The 22,284-nt window shown below is 37.5% G+C and overlaps 2 protein-coding genes, 1 long non-coding RNA gene and 2 other non-coding genes across 5 annotated transcripts; 3 read left to right on the top strand and 2 right to left on the bottom strand.

Moving 5' to 3' along the window:
• Positions 1–93: 93 nt before the first annotated feature.
• On the bottom strand, positions 94–22,216 carry LOC124405353 (kinesin-like protein KIF14). Its single transcript, XM_046880178.1, has 12 exons — positions 21,612–22,216; positions 21,048–21,527; positions 20,446–20,983; positions 20,109–20,336; positions 19,362–19,490; positions 5,417–5,577; positions 4,900–5,103; positions 4,304–4,576; positions 3,390–3,462; positions 3,133–3,302; positions 2,597–3,059; positions 94–1,401 (listed from the first exon to the last, which is right to left on the bottom strand). Exons 1-12 carry the CDS (start codon positions 21,713–21,715, stop codon positions 928–930), a joined length of 3,297 nt encoding a protein of 1,098 aa, XP_046736134.1. The 5' UTR covers positions 21,716–22,216; the 3' UTR covers positions 94–927.
• Positions 1,550–1,622, top strand: Trnaa-agc. Its single transcript has one exon. It is a non-coding gene; the product is annotated as a tRNA-Ala (tRNA).
• Trnap-agg lies at positions 2,416–2,487 on the bottom strand. Its single transcript has one exon. It is a non-coding gene; the product is annotated as a tRNA-Pro (tRNA).
• Positions 7,742–16,224, top strand: LOC124405362 (X-linked retinitis pigmentosa GTPase regulator-interacting protein 1-like). The gene is made up of 2 exons (XM_046880193.1): positions 7,742–8,233; positions 14,326–16,224. Exons 1-2 carry the CDS (start codon positions 8,131–8,133, stop codon positions 14,673–14,675), a joined length of 453 nt encoding a protein of 150 aa, XP_046736149.1. The 5' UTR covers positions 7,742–8,130; the 3' UTR covers positions 14,676–16,224.
• Positions 17,997–19,025, top strand: LOC124405363. The gene is made up of 2 exons (XR_006929104.1): positions 17,997–18,143; positions 18,362–19,025. It is a non-coding gene; the product is annotated as an uncharacterized LOC124405363 (long non-coding RNA).
• Positions 22,217–22,284: the final 68 nt, after the last annotated feature.

The raw sequence follows: 22,284 nt of genomic DNA, 5'->3' as shown, positions 1-22,284 counted from the left end.
TTATGCATTTGATAAAAAGAAAAAAAATGCGATCTGATTATTTTATAGGTTTCTCTGCTTCATTGTATACACATAACAAACGGGAACTGTTTCATACCAAGATTTAATTGCACGTTTAATCACAATTACTGGCTTGTGTTTTACAGCGAATTTATTAGAAATGTAGAAAAATCGCTTACAAATATATTATTCTGTACTCTTAAAAAAACATTCTCTTAGATATCAACACTGACTAATATGATACGTTAAAAACGTTTATGGCACTGGATGTTATAAAATACAATGAATTTTTTCACTGCCATACTTCTCGCGCTTGTCTTTAATTATGAATATTAAAGTAATTAATCATTATGTAATGTAAGTCTTAAGTAATCACAGCTCAGTGCGAATTTCTTTTTTGATGTTAATATTAAAAAAATTCAGAAATCACTCATAGCGTTGATGTTATTTCAATCGTGTAATACCATCTTGACTCTAAAATTTTCGACACCCGTTTCAACGCATCAATGCTAATATTTATTTTGACTTTATATTATTGAAATATATCACACCTGTACACATGTACTTGAATATATAAAATCCTCGATTAATTTAGCAACTCTAAAATCTTAGTTAAATAATAACAGTCAATCTCACTACTGAGCTTCTTCAGAGGCATTGTGAGGACACAATAAAATCTTAATTGTACATATTCTTTTTTTAAAGTAGTGAACATGACTGCTGATAAATACTGAGCATCAGGGTTTATCAGCAGGTTCGCTAACCTTCAACGTCTTTTTTGGGTGACTGTTTCTTTTCTAGACACATTTGGGATATTTCTCACCTCACGAAAACCGATATTACCACTTCTGTTGGTCAATGCTTCAAATTTCATTCTTGTAGCCGCTACACTCTAGGTGAGAATTGTTCAATTAGTAAAGTTATACCTTAATCAAAGTCAAATCTTACTGATTTTGGTGTAATGCCGCTGCGAAGGAATGGACACGTATTTTTCAAGTTGGACTTAGATGGCGACATATTCTCATCAGGGAAATATTTGCGTTCCATATCGTATTCCGCTTTCATGATACTAGGGTTCTCAATCACGGTATCATTTTCGCTTGCGTTTGAAGCGTTACTTTCATTGTTGCGACTACTTGCCAAGGTTTCTTTAATACTGACAATAATATCTTGTACTTTGTCGATAGACTTTGTTACTTCGTCACTTATTTCTTGAATTTCTTGCTGGTTACAGAGATTACTAAGATTTTTCGCTGCTTCCTCCATCTGTCTAACGTATTTCCTAACATGGTCATAATTTTTCTTCTTGGTAGGGTGTAAGGTCAAGTTTTCCATTGTTAACTCAGCTGTCGAAGCATCCATAGATATTTGATGTATACTCTCATTCAGGTGTTCTGTTATCTGCAAAAATATATAATCTCACTGAATACACATTACACTTCGTTGTGGTCATACGTAACAAATTTTTATATTACTATGTTTGATAAGTGAATAACTTGTTTCGTGTGTCATGCAAAGAATGTGAATCAACTCATACTCAATCTTAACTGGGGGCGTAGCTCAGATGGTAGAGCGCTCGCTTAGCATGTGAGAGGTACCGGGATCGATACCCGGCGCCTCCAAATTAAATTTTTATTAAAAAAAAGTTATTTAATTCTCAGCATTAATCAAGAGAAAGCGAAGTTCAAAAATACTCCACTACTTCTTCACCACTGAGCTAATAATATAATTACATATTAACGTCTTTTGCCTGCTGTTATCTTGGTTCTTATTTCTCCATCTACCCCCCCTCCCGTTCATATTATGTAACACTTGGCCTTTCACGGCTTTACAGTTATAAGTTTGAGAAAGTATGTTTGTTGCATGCCGCAGCATACATGAAAAATAGGTTTTTATTCCCGTCTGCTTCAACAAACCGTAGAAGCGTAGCATGCAAGACTGAGTAATGACAGGACTTGAGTTCAAATCCCCAGCGTGTTGATGAGGACTTGATCAACAGCTCGCAAAAATTGTAACCTCATCGTTCAAGCGCCGAATAGGCGACCTGAGATTCAAACTCTGTTCGGCTGCATCTAAGCAAGGTTTTCTGTAGTTTTCTTTGCCCCTTGTACGCATGTGGGTGTTTCTATTGAACATCTTAAGCCGATTGCACACCCATAACAATGGTCACTAATCAATCCCCTCCCGTACCCTGCACAGGCCTAATGACTCATGGAAACACCCATAAAATTGGTCACTAATCAATCCCTCCCCTTACCCCGCACAAGCCTAATGACTCATGGGAACATACACCTCTGGTACGGCAGGTGTTGGTTATGATTATTATTATTGTTATCGTTATTAATACTAACAATAATATGATATCTATATTGCTTCACTAATTGATTATATTTGAAAACGAAGATTAAAAAAAATGGGCTCGTCCGGGATTTGAACCCGGGACCTCTCGCACCCTAAGCGAGAATCATACCCCTAGACCAACGAGCCACTTGTATGTGTGTTGTGCATGTGTATTTATAAGACGCAATATAAAATGTTACTGTGAAAATTGAGTTCACTAATGAAATTAGCGTAATATTGAACACTTTTCACTTACATAATTAATTCCAACTTCTCTACACCTTTCGGAAGCCTCCTTGACGAGCAATTGCATTTCTCGAAGATTTACTGCCCTAGAGTTTGTTTCTTCACTGTCAATATTCATATTTAACGCCATTTCTACATCCGCGGTCGTCTCGTTCAATACATCTTCCAATTCTTGCAGAAAATTTGATCGATATGGAGAAATGTTCAATTTTCCTTCCTCAAATTGTATTTGACGGATTCTGTTATTCGTTTCAACTTCTGAAGCAAGTAGCTCCTTCTCCAATTCAAGCTCGTGTTTTCTACGGTTAACCTCCGCTAGCGCTGTTTTTTGCTGTTCCAAACTCAATCCCAACATCTGAAGCTGTTCTTCATACGTAGACTTTTGTGAACCAAGCTGCATTTCGACTTCACGTTTTGCATTTTCCAACTCTTTAATCACCTTTTGCTTAGACTCTTCAAGCTCGGCTCTTAATCTGTAAACAGAAACAAAATGTGATATATTCTTCTGTCAAGAGTAAAAAATTCATTTCTCTAGAGGTTGCTTACTTTTCTTGTTGGATTTTAAGAATTTCTTGGTGGGCGAATTCAAAGTCAACTGGCTGTGCGGAAATTTGTCCTCTGCCTTGTTCATCCAGTGGATTACACACCCGAAAGTAATGATTGCCTCCGATAACTAGTCGATCCCCATGTTTTAAATATACTTTTCCAGTTACTACCTACGTCGGACCAAAGTATTAAAATACATTCTCTTCAATCGCTTTTATAGAAAAAAAAAAACTATTGGGAAAATACTTTTATATTACCTGTCCATTCACGTACGTGTCGCCCTCCATTTCGGGTGAAAGTGCCAGTTTTCCGTTATTGTTTTCAATTGTACTACAAAAGAAACAAGAATTAATACTAATCTGTAAATTAACCGCGATTCTTTTACACCCAAAACTAATTTTTTGTTAACAAGGGTAGAATTAGCGACAAGTCAGCCAGCATGCATGAAGAATGGTAGTACAGGAATTCTTGAAATAGTCTTCACCACATTCAAACGGAATTTAGCACGAACAGGCATTGATTGTTCTCAGATGTTATTGTTACATGCAAAATAGTTCAGTTTTTATATATCGATCTATAAATAAGAAGAAAAATTTTTGGTTGTACGCCAACTAACAGCTAAGCAACACTCAAACGTGATACGATGCAGTCTCTGTAAACAGAATGCACGTGTTTACCAAATTGCTGTGATAAGCCAAAAAAAACAGATGTATGTATGTATACAAATAAACAGTGAATCAGATCAAACGAAAGACTCCGACTTCAAGTCAACCACAAATAAGACATATAAATATGTTTTTGCATTTAAATGTTGAACAATGATAACATCATATATAAAAGAAAATTGTTATGAAATTTGTTTACGTTGTATAAGAGATTTATTAATTACACACAACTTCTACTCTGTGAGTTTAAAATACGTCATGATAAAATCAAATAACTCTAGGACAATAAGAAAAATGGGTCAAGTCGAAGATAGAGATTGCATGGAAAAATTATTTGCGATATCATAAAACTCCTCTTTATTTTCCTTCCATCAGACAAAACAATCCTTTTGTAACCAATCTATACGGTGAGTAATCGAATCAATCAAAATAATGAGAAAGATAACAAACTCTGAAGAACAAGAAAACATAGAAACACCACATCCACCACATTTTCAGCGACTAACCAGTGCTGTTGTCCGACCAGTGGTCCATCCAGGACAATATCCGGTTGATAGGAGGAAGCTGACTCGACGTTTCGCCTTCCTATGCGCACAGAGCCAGATGGAAGAAGATACAAAAGGGTACCAGACAAGATAGGATCAGCAGCTAAATTAACTAGACAGGGTTGCATCGTTTTTTCCTTGAAATCAATTTCCAACGCGATGCCGCAGCGTCTTAGGTGCGTCAACTCCGTGTTTTTCTTCTCTTCCGCATCCCGCAGCTTCTCCGACCAAGATCTGTAATGAGACGCCGCTACCCGTAAGGTTCTGAAAAATTTTTCACCCCGAAATATCTTCCGTCATATCAATCCATCTGCTCAATAACAGTTTTTATCCAGTCAGAGTAGGGGACGCGATCTGGAGCTAAATTCCTATCGCCAACTACTGAAATACTTTCATTATCGACCTCAAGGTTCGTTTTAAAAAATATATCGATTTGTCACCAATATTTCTGCGCCTTGAAATCTTATCAACGTTACCAGACAACAGCAAAGAGAAGAAAATAAGTAAAAAACATTATATATAATAGAATAAAAACTGTGTTAGCAAACGCTGCCTACTTTTGCGAAAGGCAGAGTTGTTTTTCGGTTTTCTTTAGCTGTTCCCTGAGTATTTCGATTTCCCTCTCTTTTGTCCATACACCATCGACCGTTTCAGCCGCCCCGGATTCGCCGTTGAGGAGAATTCTACGTGGAAGTCCTCCCAGGTGTCGTTCGTAACCTTCCCGGATCCCACGCAGCCGAGCTACTTCCGCTTTGAGTTCCCTGCGGGCATAACATCGTCTATTATAATTTGTACTCCATACAGCCTAAATGATTGCTGCTACATCGACTACTCGAAAAATTTCAATTCGGTATACATATGTATTTACATACTTTTATCACGTATGCATTACACCAATGCATAAGTTGCAATTGCAGCTGCGCGATAATAACATACATTTGTTATGAAATGTCAGATGATAGATAATAATATACAATAAAGAAATGAAGTTAGCACAAGATATGCGATTAGTTCGAAATTCAATTATTTCTAGTCATACACGTAAAATATGGGCATAAATCAATGTTACTCTACCGAATCAATCTTTCGTGGGAATCTTCATTAACTCTGACGCGATTAACAATTGCCCTAGCCTGACAAGCGTAACGTAGTGTCGCCAATGTTTCCTCGAGATGAACGCTGGCCGGTGAGACAGTTCCCAGCATTGCTGTTCGGGAATTACCACCAAGACTTTCCTGTGAAAGAATAAAGTAAGATCGATTAGTTCATACCGCTTTACATATACGTAGCTCGTAATGTAATAACAATTGTATATATATTATACGCTCAGTCACGATGAGAAGTTTATAAACACGTGATGATTTGTACCTAATTGTCATCTACACGCGTTGATTTGTCTTTTGTGACAAGGTTGCCGGTGGGACAGGAAAAGGGAGTGTTAGCGATTAGTAAATCGCATAAGATGGATTGGCGTCTCGATGATAACGCAGACGACAAGATAACTGATTGTCATGTATGTACAATGTACATATGTATGATACAGTATAATGTAGATATCTGTATATATATATATATATATATATATACACATAGATCGGCAAAAGTTACGGCGCAATTTAATGCCCCCCGGTGACTGTACCGAATAAAATTGATTTTGCGCGATACGATTCATCGACACGGCAATTTGTCTTGCACGACTAGAAGAATCCAATTGTTCTCCCCTTTCGTGGAGTCCATCAGAAAAATACGCAATTTTCTCAACAAAGCTTCACTAAAGAACTTTCAAGGTCCGAGCTTCGTCGCTATCGAAATACATGCATACATACATTATATTATACGCACACATTGATAAGGAATACAACGTCAATGGTACAAGATAGCGATAATGTCAGAAATGTTTTAAAAAAAATTCAACTATCAGAACGTAGAAAAGGGGTGATTATTATTCAATGGCGTAGTGAATAACCATGCAAACAAAACAGTCGGTGCACCGCCGAATATTTTGACGAAGATTAATTTGTCGGATCGTGGTCAACGCGTCTCTATCTTCATTAATAACGTCGCGACGTCGCGAAATTATTTTTATAGAATTACAAAAGGACGTGGAATATATGAGTGTAAAAATCGCTAAACGCTCGGAGAAATCGCTGCTCTCCACGGCGCGACGGCCTTGCTTCTTTGCATTACAAATACGTTACACATATATGCATTCATACGCGTTACACATACGTATTATACGTACATATAGGTATAATACATGCGTTGTTCCGCAGTCTATTTATAAGACGTAACGTGGGCGTTACGTGCTGCCATGGCGAATAAATGTATTTTCAATGCGTTAATACTCGGTCTGTGTAAATGAACAATATGTGAACCGTTCACGTATATTTCCGACATCACTATACCTCGTCTTGACTGGTCGGAAAGAAAAAAAAAAACTCCACCAGAATTACAGTTTTTCGAATCCTCTGAAACGTAGTTGAGGAACATGGATTTTCCATCTCGCACGTGAGGTAATTCTTAAAATCGTGATAAATGATTACACGTGTATTGCAATATGAAAATGAAAAAAGGGATGGAATCCAGTGTAAAATTACCATTTCTCATGTATTTTAAAAACTAATGTATGTATGTACATGAAGTACACGCAAAGTACATATAACATATAAAAGCATGGCGAAATCGGTTACCCATAAAGGGTTGTTGCGCGGTTGTGAAATGTCCGGTATGAATATCGTGCGGACGTTATAAACAAAGGAAACTGAAAACTCTGCATAACTTAAGAAGAAAAAAAAAACCTGTTCGTCACCATTTCCCCTCACTCCGCTGCAAAAATGATAATTAATCGAGACGCATAATATCGAGCCGTCACGTTGTCGTGTATACATATAACTTAAATCATCGATGAGCAACACGTGCGCTTTCAGCCAGCTCCGTAGAAAACAAATTCCTGATGGCAGTTCGAGACGCGACGCTATAATGAAGGAGAAAAAAAAAAAAGAAAGAGAAAAAGAAAGAAATAAAAAAACTTCTCCCTTATAGGTGGTGATTCAGGACACGGTTCAATTCCAGCCGCCTGACTCGCTCGGCTTGCTCATCGTCCCTGCAGATACGCATTTAAACGGCGAAAAATCCATCTCTCAACTTACGTAGAATTTACGCAGCCGGGTACGCGTGCACCGGGTAACGTGTTCGGTGTCAGATGTACGCTCTGCGAGTCACGTGCGACACCGCCAGCACATCGCGCCCCCCTATTGGTTGGGATACGAGGAAAGCTCGAAGAGGGGATCGTGCTGTGAAATGGGAACGAGGGTCGCGACGGTTTGCCGCGAACACTGATGCATGGTCAGTACAGCGCTAGACGAAGTCGCGTTAACGGCTCCAAATAACCGCGAAAGCAAGCATCGCTAGAAAGGATAAATTCCAATCAAACTGCCGCTTCGTTTTCTCTTACAATCTTTGAGAACATAGTAAGAGAAAATAAGAGAAGAAAGTACAGAGGGATTGATTTTGAGACACCGGCATAGCCGAAGCAAGAAAGATAGAACTTTCATAAACGAAATCGCATCGAAAATTGTTTTTCCGACGGAGGGAGGATTCTGCTCCGGTTCTTGCCTTTTTTCGCAACCCGCGTAAGAGGATCGAGACGAATATAGAGACGGAACGAAGGAATGCAGCGAAGAAACCGCGAGTAGCGAATCATCGGTATTTGGCTCTTTGAGAGAGATTCGGAGCTGGGAAGTCGGAAGTATTTTAAACCGGAAGAATAACAATTTGCACTTGTCAAGATGGATCTTGTATACATGCCGGAAGCCCTCAGTTACGGCTCGTTAAGACATCCGCAATATCGGGACTACGAACAACCGTGGAACAAGGACTACTTCAATTACGGTATGTCTTTTGACGCGACGCTATTTCGTCAGTTTTAGGTAGTAACGCTAACCGGGTAGCATTGAACGTTAACCTGTTATATACACACACAAACATACACACGAGCGCGCGCGCGCGCGACATCCTAACCACACATACGATTTTTAAATGCAAATGCGCAGTAGTTGAACTGCGCTGGCCGGAGGTGCGTTAAAATATGTTAATTCTTGAATATTAATGGTGAAATCTATTTACGTTCCCTTGTACCGTTCGTTTTTTTTCTTTTATGATTATTGTTTTTTTTTTTTTTTTTTTTTTACAATTCACACAAATGTCTATATGTATACAAACAAGTTAGCAACGGGGATGTTGTTTACTTACTATAATGCCGATAAGAAACATATAAATTGTTCAGGAAGTGAAGAAAAAAGGTTGAAAAATGTTCGATTACGTAAAATTATATACGATATTCGTAAATAGCATACTGCCGCTCAGATTACTTTTGATAACAGCTACTGTCGCTGTAAGTAAAAACAAATAACTAAAATAAACGAAATACGAAATCAGTCTTCTGGGAGTATTTTACAACGTTCTTTGATAATCTTCAACCTCGTCTTCAACGTATACCTATGTATTAGCGTAAAATTTGCACCGCCACAAATACTCCAAACGCGTAGTGTCGAATTGCCTAAACCCAATTTATTGAAGTAAAAGATAATTTAAGCTGATTGTTATACGTAGGAGTTTGACAACCGAATCTTTACGTATGCGATGTTGGACGATACAGGCATATAACACGTGTACAAGATATCCAGTGACTGTAAACTACAGGCGTCAAAAGAATTTGTCACGAGGGTGAAGTTAGTAACGTTATCGTAATGAAACATTTGGAAGCAATCTTTCTATTTGTACAATGATTTTCAAGTAACTAAAATTGCAAAATGAGATTACGTTTAGTTTTATTACGGTTTACTGAATTTCAAACAGTTCCAAAATTGAGAAATAACGGTTTCTCCTGAAACCGAATCGTTACGATAACGTTACTAATTTCAAGATGATAATTTGTCTGCAGCCGCCTTTTCAAAGGTGATAGTCTTTACCTGTCGCAAGCGAATGAAAAAAAATATTTGTACAGTGCTATATTTTTTTCTTGTAATTTTTTGACCATAACCGACCGGTAATTTCATACGGTAATAAAAGAACTTGATCCTTTTTTTCTTTATATTCAATTGTTTGTTTTTATCTGCCGCAAACTTCGTGCTTGTCCAGGGAACACGATTTATTCTTCTCGAGAAATCAAACAACAAAAGTATGAAGCCGCGATAAACACATGTGTGTATATTACAAACAGAAATCAATGCATCGCGTCGCGTTGAGTCTTGCCATGCTCTGCCGACAAAACACAAGCATCACGTGCGTCTTGTCACGCGAGTGTATTTACATGTCGGTATACATATAATCGACGAGTTACTAGCGCACTTTAGAGTTGATAGTAGGTGCATATACATCGTCTATGTACACCATTGTTCGAAGAGGGTACTGAACCACTGAAATGTGTTATCTCGAAAATTATATATACAACAGGATGTAAGGTATTAAGATGTATATAGATACGCAGTCTCTCAAAATCAATTTGTTAGGAAAGTTATGACTGAATTACAGATTCGTTTTTATGACGACAGAGATAGCAATATTGATTATGGAAACAAAGAATCTAATATCATGATAATATCAAAAACACATAAAAAAAATATAACCGGTTTCTAATAAAACACACATATTATGTTTGGGAATGAGCAAAACTTGGCGATGCGGTAAACGTAAAAATAACTCTGTACCTTCGTAGCTTGTACGAGTAGTAATAAAAACTGACAAGCTGATATAAGCTATGATATAAGATATGATAAACTTTGAATTTTCGTAAATAGAAATCAAATTTTTACATAAAACTCAGTTGTCACGTCATAAGCTAGTGAAAAAAAATGAAAGAACAGTCAAAAACGCGGTCAGAGTCATTATAGTCTTGTTATTGATTATCTAGGGTGGAGGTGTCGTTCAATAAATCAAGTGATATTGGTGTGGATAGATTGAAGACAGGTAGATATGTAACTTGTAGGTATTAAAAATTCACTTTTTATCGTAAGAGTCAAGAAAATCTACTTACATTCAATTATAAAGCGTCACAAGTCCCACAGCTTAACGGGCTTAAAAGATACGTCACCAGAATCATCTGATAGGGTACCTTTGGTAGATTTACAGCATATCCGATGATCGATAAACCGTTTCGAATCTGTCGGATGCTAAAGCGAGAAAGCAGTAGTGGAAAGTTTTGGGAATTCGAACGTGAATAAAGTTTCACGATGCTTTTATAAATAGTAGCCAATGATGTAACATGTACACGACGAAAACGCCAAATGATAAGTATTAGTTGAAAACAAGTGTCATTTAGTAATATACGTGCAGTGTCTATAGATACACTATTTATGCGACGTATTCTAACCAATTTAGAAATGTCTTATTAACATGGTTATCGTCAAGTCATGCACTAATGCCGGATTCCGGTCAGACTAATTTGATAAAACGTTAATCACAAACTGCTAACACCTGTATGCCATATAACCAGTGGCCAATGGCGCAAAAGTGGCAAGGTCTAAAAATCGACACCCGACAATGAGCATATACACCAGAATAAAAATAAAAAGCTTCGAGGCTGAAGTTGATTTATTTCAACGCAACCTAGAAAAAGTAACACGCGGCGGTGGGAATACGAGAGAGATAGAGGCAAGGGCCAAGGGCAGGACTCTTTGGAGGGAACAGACACGGTGCCTACGTGCCTCGCTGCACGTCTGCACGTCTACGACTTTCAGATAACGGAGATGAATGTACGGAAGAGGATAGGCCACTGGGTAGGGGATTAGTTCTGTGTCCCAAAAGACAGTTCAACACTGTGTCACTGGATCCAATAACCCCGCGCAAGAACCGGAAACGTGTATTACGGACACGTAGAACGTTAGGGCGGAAGGGGTTATCTCGTCTTGTTTGCATCCTCCTCGCACGCGACGCCCAAAACAAACTAGGCCACTTACTCTCGATCGAAATACACGAGCGCATGTTCGACGAGCTATTATTGTATGGATGTACGTTGTTATACGTACGTGTAATACTGGCTAGTTAACCGCACCAAAGAAACTTAAAACTAGAGGCCGATCTGAAAGTTCTCTTAAAATAAAGAAGAAGAATAATGTTGACGTTATTATAGCACCGTTCAAAATTTCTTCGAATTCATTATGGGCCATAAATTTTGATGAGACCTTTTGTTTGAAAGAAATGCGATATGTCCCAGAACCATTATCTGCGAGTCGAAAAAGCCACAGATTACAATTTTGGTGCGTATCAGAGTTATGACTCACAGACGGAGTAAAGATTTATTGAATTTACCAAATATTGTGATATAAATGGGTTTTTTTCTCATTATTTAAAGAAATTCAATTTAGTTCGACGATATTGAACCGAATAATTTGGGATACTGATTAGAACCATAATTATCGAAGCCCGAAAAATATTTCCGTCGCCATATTTTCTGAATCAAACTTTTCTTCCATTCTTTACGTGTAGTTTTTTGTGAAATATTCACAACAATCTGCTATCTGACAGGGAATTACCTAACATGTTGCCTTATCGCATTGCGTCGATGTCACGAATAGAATATTTTGCTGTACACACATATAGGCGTATACATAGATAAACCACACAAGAGTGTTATTTAATGTTTGTTTACTCGACGTTATTCTTTTTATACCTTTTGTAATTTTTTTAGTTTGTTATTTCTCTTTCCATCGATATGCGCATTATACGCTATATGAATAATTGTATCGTTGTCTTCAAATTTGTGCTCCCACCCGCCGATACCTTGCGTCTCAACCTTGATCTTATATGTACACTGTTTTGCAGGCTAATCGTAAAGCATATTGCATATAAGATTATATGTATGTGTGCGTGTGTGCATAAGTATGTTTAGATCTGAGATCAGGAATAAAAACATGTAACAATTTCTTTGTATGAATAATATCAAACGTAACTTGCCGTTCTCCATTGGGGCGTGACTCTTTCACTCGAGAAAAAAAAAGTAAGATAAAGACAGAAAACAACGTGGGCGGGAATGTTATCGGGTATTATTTCTACGTGAGGAACTATACAATCAAACTGAATAAAAAAAAAAAAAAAAAAAGTAAGAACCATTTTGAACGGAAACAAGGGGGCAACCAACATTTGCGTATCTCTATACGATCTAACTCTCTTATACTTTAGGTACATGCGAAATTAAGTGCAGGATCAGGTTTTCGTTCGGCTCTTACTCACGTACGCATACAATTCAATAAAATTCAAAATATGTACGTAGAATATTTCTAAAATATTGATAGAGTTCGTGTAAATGTCAATAATTACATTTTTATCACTGACAAAGAAAGAAAAATCATCTAGAATAATCACGTTGCGGTGTACCCATACATACCATGTGTTTGTGAACCTTTATAAGAATATAATCGTTGATCATAAGATCTGCAGTGGTTCGCAATTGATTGAAAATAAACGTTGAGACGAAGACGAATGATGTCGCGTCGCGATGCTGCAAGTACGTGTATATATGTGTAGGTTCGCATATTTTGTATGGTCACGTTTCTGGATCAAGGGCAGATTCTCTCGAATTCTAATGTAATTGTATAGTTTTGTTCGTTTATACTTACGTTACTACGGATAAGAACAACTTGACGTAAAGTAAACACGCTCCATAGATATATCTGCTATTTAAATTTGTCAAACCGTAGTCGCAACGGCGTAAAAAATTTTTTTTTTTTAAACATTGTAATTGTTATTGCTCTTTCTACTCGCATACACTGTATGTGCGTTTACATTTATATACCTACAGATTATAAGCTATAAATAATGAGGAGATAAAAACAGATCCGCCCTAACTACTACTATTATATCAGGTATATGTGCGACGCTAGTATCGCGGTCAAATATCATGTGCGTAGTTGCATGTAATTTCCAATCCATGTACGTACATGAACGACAAGCCATTGAAAAGGAAGACGCTGTGGTTGTGCATTGCAGGGGGGGGGGGGGGGGGAGAAGAAAAACGGTCGCGTAACCACATCAGAAATTAGAAACGCGTAATATTATCAATATAGATCTGCCATTTCATCATCTGGGACATGTTTATCAACCGCAAAGAAAAAAAAGCGCGAAATATTAATCTGTCATTACGCGGGTATATAATTAATACAGTATAATCTATAAAGTGTCACATATGTAAGCTTGGCTGCAAAAGAAATGACACGTAGATGTAATCACCTTGACTCTACTAATACATTGTACATTAAGAGAATCGTAAGTTATTGTGAGCGTACAAACGTTGGAAGTTCGATTCTTTGAATTCCGAACGCGCGAGGTGACTGATCTCATTATCTCGCGGACTAATATTACTTCCCATTCCGACTGATATTGTTTCACGGTTCTGTATATTTGTGAACTGCGCTTTCTATAATATAACATTGACAGGTTTGCTTTTCTTCGTTGGAGTATATCGCTCATTTCTTCTCCTGAAGTTACAACGACTCGTCGATACTGATAAATTAATTAGTATTTCGATGTATATAAAAAAAAAAAAAAGTTTTTATGAAACTTCGCAATTTTCATTCACCACAGCAAACAAATTCTCATTCTGCGGGAAACCACATGCGTATTATAAGAGGTGAACTGCTGCACCACGATCGCGTCGTGTTGATGCTGCTGCAGCGACAGCGAATTCCTTTCACACGTCAGAAACTTGTTTCAATCCTAGTCGAGCTAAATATAAACTACGCATATTGGATGACGACGGTTTAACCAGCAGCTACGTCGATGATATTATCTGTATCGTATTTCGATTTTGTTTACGTATATCTTTATACGTTGTATAAATAATATGAATTCTGATTTGACATCGGGGTTAAGACCACGGTCCATAAAACTTCGGTAAACGGTAAACTTGTGCTGGCGGTTAAATCAAGTGAATAATTGAAAATTGATGAGCCAGACGAGCGAGTAAACATTGTTTATTTTCATTTCAGGGAAGTCAACAACCAAGACGAAGAACCAGCAACGTCAGCAGCTACAAAAATCCACGTCTAAAGTCCCTTGCTCACTTTGCAAAGAAAACAAACGGCGCACCCTAGCTGCTTACATCCGTGGTAAAGCACGGAGTAATTCTTGCAGCGAGATACATGAAGAGATCGAAGAAGATGCGATAAGGGAGGAGGAGGAGGAGGAGGACGAGGAGGGAGAGGAGAAGGAAGAAGTGCCGAGGTGCGGAGATGACGAGGAGTCGCGAGAGAAGAGTGTGGAAAAACCGAAAGACGAAGCAAAGACATCGCGAAGAAGATCCGACGAAAATATCGGCGGATCCGAAAACGGCAACTAAATTTAATACATAGTAATTCATATTATATTTAAGAAGAATGAAAGAGTGAATGAACAATGAATGAAAAATGAAGAACGAATGAAGAAAGGAGAGAGGCTATCGTAAGACGAATAATCAATTGCGCCACCGAGGAAACTCCTATGTGTTGACACAAATAGTAGCGTATCTACATATTTGTCGGAATGTTAACCATTGCGATTCGTGCGGGAGTTGCAGGTACTTTTTCCCTATATTTGCGGAAAAATACTCAGTCTTCAATACTCACGACCGATTTTGAAAGGAAGAGAGAGAGAGAGAATCAAATAAAATTTGAATGAAAAATTCAATTGTATAAACTTGGTGGGTTTTTTTTTTTTTTTTTTTTTTCGAGCGATGAAATCGTTCCGATAACGAGTATAATTTCTACTGAAGTACCTGGTTATTGGTGGCGCTTATCGCGTTTTGTCTAAGTGTTAAGATTATTTTTATTTACTACCTATTTAAGATTAAGTTTATATGTAAAATGTATATATTTATTGGTTTTCTCAAGTCTGCCGTTACCCGTTGAATTCATATTCATACTCGTATAATTAAATGCTCTTCGTTGTGTAATAAAATTTTATGCCCGTACATCAAGGGCTCTATTTCGCAGGATTATTTCGAAGATTAAGTAAAGTAAAGTAAAGTAAAGTAAAAAATGTGAGGAGTATGAAATGTTTGATTTCATTCCTCAGGTTAGAAAAAAAAAAGTATGAAAAGATTTCGTATGACAAAATAGAAATAAACCAGGTTATTATTCGTACAGTCAGACTGTGAAGGGAAAACTTTTATTGATCAAAGTAAAATGCAAAGTGAGAAAATCTATACTACATTGTCTAACTTTCTTTTTATATTATACGAAAAAAATAAAATTATCGAACGGAATTTTTCTACACTCCTTAAAAAATGCTTGAAAGTATTGTCCGAATTGTTAATTGGAATTTGCCGAGTGACGTGTTATACGGCGTTCATTAATGCTGTTTTCTTCATTAAACGCAGATATAGATATTCCTAATTACTTTTACGACTGTTAAGAATTGATGTAATCATTATAAGACTGATTGTTGAGGTTGTGTGAAAGTATAAAACCAGTTTGTATGTATACTAGAAACGTTACTGCTGACGCTACTCACGCTTCGCCTGACGTGAGTAGAATTCTGTGAATCAGTCAAAAACCAAGCGTATATGTATACAAATAACTGGAGATGATGTTAGTTATATTAATAAAATGCGAAAAAATGAATTCTTTTTCCCGGGTCGTTTGCAAGTATTTATAGGTATATGTATTACACTATAAACATAGTAAGGATGGTGAATGCATGTATGATGACTTGTTTAGGTGGATGCGTACGAGTGCATGTGTGAAAAAAAAGGATCTTTTTGAGATATTTCTTGCGAAGTAGAAATAATGAAGAAGAAAAAAAACAATATTATGTAAGACATAAATCGAGAGTGTAGATTTCCCGTTACGGGTGAAAGCGAGATATTATATGAGCCTGATAATGCCTTTCTGGTTCAGTAAAATAAGAAACAAATGAAATCGATTTCAAGCATAGAAAAAAAAAGATTTAATGTGCAGAAAAAAATTCCGTACACTTGTATAAAATTATATTATTTGTTAATCGGTTAAAAAAAGGTGTTTGATATTATAAATGTATCTTTACATTAACCCAGCAAGTCTCTGCAGCATAATAAATATATATATTACTTTCGCAATAAAATTTACTTTCCTCTAATTCTTCTGCGCAGCATCCTTAAATTTCTCGAAATAATAAACGATTCAACATCACACCCAACACCTCCAAACAATATTTTCAAGATTGAAATTCAACGAGAAGCAGGCCACTGTTATAATTTTAATCTATGATCATTGAAATATTCTTTATTTTATAACGACCAGTGAAGATGACGACTACTGCAGCTACGCAATTAAACATGAATCGGGAATTAAGCGTCGTTAAAAAGTGATCAATAGGTAAACGTTCAGATATGCTATGCTGCTTTATATACACTGAAATTTTCGAGTCCTTTACCGCAAACGTCGCAGATGTACAAATTGGATGGAATAAAAAAATTAGGTCATATCTTAGTGAAACTTGATGAACAAAATATTTTACAGAAACGTACAGTTTTGTCTGTTTTTCTCCCGCCTACTTTAACTGTAGAGCGTCATTCGATCGCTAACCTTACGGTATAGAGCTCAGGGTTAACGAGAATTACTGGTTAAAAGACAGATGGGAGTAGTTTGGAGGGGGGGGGCATGAATAAACAACCCCGGATAAATTTCTCAAATATTGATAATTGCGTTTGTTTTTTGTTTTTTTTTGCGAAATTATACCATCGTTGTGTCAATTTCGGGTTTATTATTTGACGAGCTGTAAACCAAACCCAACGCTGCGTAGTCTTCGGGGCGAAATAATTGCGTACGTCGACTACAGTGATGATGTGTTATTAATTCAAATTTACATATACGCGCAGGATATGAATTCTTGGTCATTGATAATTCACGTATCGCCGGGTATGATTTCTGGGTCATTTTAATTCACGTATGTGTGCGGTTATTGCTTAAGTGCGATTCGGCGTCATCCGTCTAATAGAGTAATGACATTTTACGAATAGTCTACGAACGTGAGTTGATCATAATTGGCTGACAACGGTATCTCTTAAACTGACTATTACACCGTTACGGAATGCAGCCACGCCCTGATAATATTAAATACCTAATAATAAGAGTAAAAATAGAGAAAATTTGCTAAAATATTAGCAGCTGAGTTGAACATTTACGGAGGAAAACTAGGCTAAGGGACGAGTGTGCAAATAGTTGAAAGAATGAAATGCTAAAATACTCGTGATTTCTGTCACTGTTGACTGTCAAGATAGTACGGAAGTTTACCGAAAATATGTTAAATATCTGAAAGTATAGCGACGCAATTACAGGGTTGACGTGACGTCATCGCTCGAATATACATGACCCGTGCGTTGCGCACGGCACCAATGTTCAATCCTACAATTGCGCGCGGCACCATTTTGTCCGTGTTACACGATGCCGATATTTGAACGAGCAATGGTTGGTGCGCATTAACATGAAACACTGACAATCCCTTTCCAGCTGTCCCTCCGCCTTTTCTGAGGGCCTGAACAAATAATAATGCAATGAACGAAGAGATAACAGTGCTTCATTAAAATTAATCAGGACGATCGGATGCCGCAACGCAGCTTGTAACATTGCCTCATTCTCGGCTGGTAGTGCCGTGTGCAAAAGACTCGGCGCCGGCGTAATTTCTATAAAGTCGAATACGGAGCGGTACCGAGCAAAGTTTCGCTTCACGAATCCGGCCGGAGACAAGCTCGAGGAAAGTGACGCAAGGAGGGAATAAAACCCGTCGATAAAAATGGTGTGGCCAACGCTCAAGAGTAAAACACTCGGTCATCTGGCGGAGAAAAAAGAAGGTACGAGACACAAGTTATATGTTATACATGGGCATTGATAATATTCGAGATTATTCTTATTTTTAGTTTCATGCTCATGTAATATCTGGTGTTTTGGCTCAACTTATTTTTTTTTTTTTTTTTTATATGTTAAAGAAACTTAAAACGACTACTCGGTACAATTTATCTAATCTCTCGATTGATACACATAGACATAAACTGCGTCATTCCTATTGCAGACACTACAAATGCCACCAAATCGAGAAGTGGGTGTCTGAAGTGCGGAAATCGGTGCAAGAAATGCGGCCCCGATTGCAAATGCACTATTAGAAGAGTTTACATTCGGGCACCGATGTTCAACTACTATACCGACTTGATGCACTAACGAATTGCTCTTCAAAAACTCTGACGAGACATTGGTGGATCAATTTTACGAAAGAATCTGTTGCTTCTCCTTCCAAAGATCTGGATTTTTTCTACTATGGCAATGAAATAGTCACAAAATGATACGACCTGTTGCCAAAAGTACCTGGAAATTGCTGCACAGACTGCTTTATGGTCCGACTTAATTGAATTGTTCAAATGTTTCCGTAATTTTATTTATTTTAGAATATTCTGTCATTCTGATGCGTGATTGTTATACTTTTAGCTTTCAAATTATTAATAATTAAGTATGAATGGAGTGGCTGGAGTTACTTACGAGATTCTCAACTTGTATAAATAATTCAACTTATAAATGAGACGTCGATAAGCGTACTTCGTTGACTACAGATTTTAGAAATTTATGGATTATTAATACTCTAGGGTATTAAGTTCATCCCATGCAGGGCTTGGGATTTTTTGTTTTAAGTATATATTATTTAATCGTATATTGAATAACGAATTATCTCTTTGTTGAAGGATGGTAAAAAAGTGTTTCAAGTGTTTCAAACGATTACATCGACAAATAACCTTTTACAAAGATATGATCGAATTTCTCCACCTATTGTAACCAGAGTACCTAGTAGGCTGATAATATCAACTTTTTTTTACCAATTTCTTTGTTAATCATATCTATTGACAACCTGTCGAGGATGAGCTCTATAAATGTTTCAAGTGTTTCTATTGGTTTGTAGATCCTCGATGGTTTCTCAATAATATTCACTTATGTAATAAACCCTGTAAATTTTTCTATCTTTTGCTAAATCAATAAACTTTTCACAGTACAAAAGCAAACAATAATAAGGATTTATCACTCACCCTTAACAGCCACGTCAGTACGGATTCTCTGTAAGGCACAAAACCCCGTTTCCTGTTGTTTGTGCTCTCAGCCAAAGATGCAATCACCTTTCCCAGGGTTAGGAGCGACTTGTTGATAGAAACTCCTTCCTACAAATGATCCAGCAATTATTTGGTTGTGTAAAGATAGTCGAATTAATTTTTTTAACTAAGGGTTCAAGAAGAAGAATTACAAATGATGGGACGAAAATTCGGTTCAAGTACTACAGTAGTCAAGCAGAAAACAATGAACAAATAGTTCGTGAATTGAAAAAAAAAAAAAAAAAAAAAATGTGATTCTAATCAAATCGCAACTAGAGCAAAAGACTGTTCAGATAATAGATTAACGAAAGTATCTTTATCGAAATACATATTTATTAAAATGTGAATTGTTGGAGATATTAGTCATATACTAGATTATTTTTTGAAAGTGCTCCAAAGGTGTGACGAAGCTATTTGTCAATCAAGTGATAAAACTTGGCATATCAAACGATTCCGCGACTCTTTGAAAACACATTAAATACCTACGGAATCATTCCTTTCTCATCCCTTGTAGGGTATTCATAAGTGTGAGTCACAGTTGTTTTAATCTGAAGTTAATATACGTGCTACCTGCCTTTTGAGTAAAAGCTATTTATTTGGATTTCAGGGAGGATCAGGTGTTGTTACTCATACTGACTAATTTTCCATTAGCAGTAAGAAATAAATTACTTCAAATTTTAGGCTTACGCGCAGTCTATCTCCACTGGCACACGTCTGACTTAGGCGCTCGCTCCCAGCCAGATCTACCAGATTAATTTTACTCCGACGACTCGGCTCCGCCGGTTGATTGCCAGAGGGAACATCTACTTGCGTCTGAGTTAGAACCACACTGAAAATACTGTGGGACCTGGAACTCTTTTCATTCATTCCTGTCGCAGCTGTAGCTCTTTGAGAATTACCAACCTTCAGCCAACCCTGAAGAAATGATGGGCAAGAGTTGTGAAAGAGATTCAAGTAGATTGGCAAGTTTGAAATAGATTGTTGCCATTTACATTTTTTGAAAAGTCTCTTTCAAATAACTAACCTGCAGATCTTCGTAACTGTTGACACCGTGCTGGCTCAGATCTACGACATAGGGCCCAAACACTGGATGTTCCCTAACTTTCAATGGCGCACGTTTACCCCCACTGGCATTGACGCCAAGGAGATCGTGAATCTTCTCGTTGTATATTTCAAAGTAGCTAATTTCTACTGTAGTTACAACTTTGGAGTTTCTCATTGATCGGCAAAATATTTCATGACAAAATCTCGGTATTATACCAGCTTCAGAGCCCAGCCCTGACCCGCACGTCTCTGTACCCATCATGCTGTAACTTTTCCCAGATCCAGTTTGCCCATAGGCAAACAGACATGCGTTGTAACCCTCAAACGCGTTGTCTACCAGTGGTAGAACCATGTTTTTGAATACCACCTCTTGGGTGGCATGCTGTGGCGTGCAGGAATCGGCAAAGGATACAAAGCAATGATCGTACATAAATGTATGCCTGGAAGATTCGCACTCCACTGTTATATTTTGACCGTTGGCTTCAACGATCGCTGTTATTCTCTGGTCATTCAGTTCCCTGTGGAGTTAAGTAATCCAGTTCTAAAGTAATCACTTGACGAAATATTGATAGAAATACCTACTTAAAACTCATAGGCCTGACCCTGACTCCGACAGTTAGATTACTTTGTTCTCCTTCGCACATTGTCTGCTCATCAGCACCCAGGTCCTGCCTGGTTTTTGGGGTTTCCATTTGAACCAGGTTAAAGCAATCGGGAGTTGCAGCTGGAGGATTATGGTTACTGAAGTAACGTTTTACAGGTGTTTTACTCGATATGGCAGATATGTTTGTCTTGGACCCTCGTTCATTGGCGCTAACTCTTTTGGGTGTGCAAAAATGTGTGACAGGAGTTCTGTCTGCAGATAATCTTGGATTTGATGCGATTCTCATTGGAGTTTTAAGCCTTTCTTCAGAAGACGATTTGGTAGACAATGATGGTTCCTCTTTTTGCAACATTGTTACAGATTTCGAACGAATAAGATTTGATTTGAATCGCGAATTGCTTGATGCTCTGATATGGGAGACACAGTCATCTGTTGCCTCAGGGCTTTCGAAGAACTTTCTGTGAACAACAGTGTCAAGTCACTTGGACAATCTTTGTGATTGAGATCGAAAAATATTGATTGATCTATTACAGAAAACTTACTTCTTAACTGGAGGTGCGTTTTCTTTGTTAAAATTAATAGGCTCACTCGAGAAAATAGCATTCAAAGATCGCGTGCTCGAAGAATTTCCGCCTCTATGCGACATGATGAAAATGATTTTGTACAAAAGTATTCAGACCACATGCAGGGAAGATTTCTCACTTTCAGCTACATTTACCGTCTCCAATGTCGTTTAATTTTGTACTTGCGTGCTGACGAATAGAATATTGAACACATGCAACTAAAATTAAAGGTAGTACGTAAATAGAAAACCGTTGACAAAACTCGGTTGTGCAGGGTGTCGAGATAACGACAACAGAATACTTTTCACACAAAACTCGATAGAACAAAGTTGAATTTCACTACCACTCAATATACCTACGATTTTTACAGCCTAAATACCTTTTTCCTAACGTAAATACGGTATTTTTTTATTATTATTTATTGTTTTCAACGCGCCAAATTCATCACAAACAGACGCTTTCGCTTTCAGGCCGACAAATTCAATCTTATTGGCTCACTAAAGTCGCGGGTTACTCCGCAGAAGCAATGCAACTCACTTCTAATTTTCTCAACATATGTGAAAGCTCGCAGAGATATCCGCCTTCGCTTTGCGGGCGCTTCGTGCGTGAATAATGTCACCGATTTCGACGAATGACAACTCCGGAACGCTAT

The sequence above is a fragment of the Diprion similis genome, chromosome 4 (assembly GCF_021155765.1).
Source record: "Diprion similis isolate iyDipSimi1 chromosome 4, iyDipSimi1.1, whole genome shotgun sequence".
In the NCBI taxonomy this organism is placed as follows: domain Eukaryota; kingdom Metazoa; phylum Arthropoda; class Insecta; order Hymenoptera; family Diprionidae; genus Diprion; species Diprion similis.
This window is presented reverse-complemented; position numbering and strand designations above follow the sequence as displayed.

What these genes read in the sequence shown, in the direction of transcription:
- LOC124405362 (XM_046880193.1), top strand. Translation starts at nt 8,131, where the DNA reads ATGGATCTTGTATACATGCCGGAAGCCCTCAGTTACGGCTCGTTAAGA. An exon ending in CAAGGACTACTTCAATTACG is followed by an intron (nt 8,234 to 14,325) that starts GTATGTCTTTTG and finishes TTTTCATTTCAG; the next exon opens with GGAAGTCAACAACCAAGACG.
- LOC124405353 (XM_046880178.1), bottom strand. Translation starts at nt 21,715, where the DNA reads ATGTCGCATAGAGGCGGAAATTCTTCGAGCACGCGATCTTTGAATGCT. An exon ending in CCAGTGGAGATAGACTGCGC is followed by an intron (nt 19,491 to 20,108) that starts GTAAGCCTAAAA and finishes GATCATTTGTAG; the next exon opens with GAAGGAGTTTCTATCAACAA. An exon ending in TCCCACGAAAGATTGATTCG is followed by an intron (nt 5,104 to 5,416) that starts GTAGAGTAACAT and finishes TTATGCCCGCAG; the next exon opens with GGAACTCAAAGCGGAAGTAG.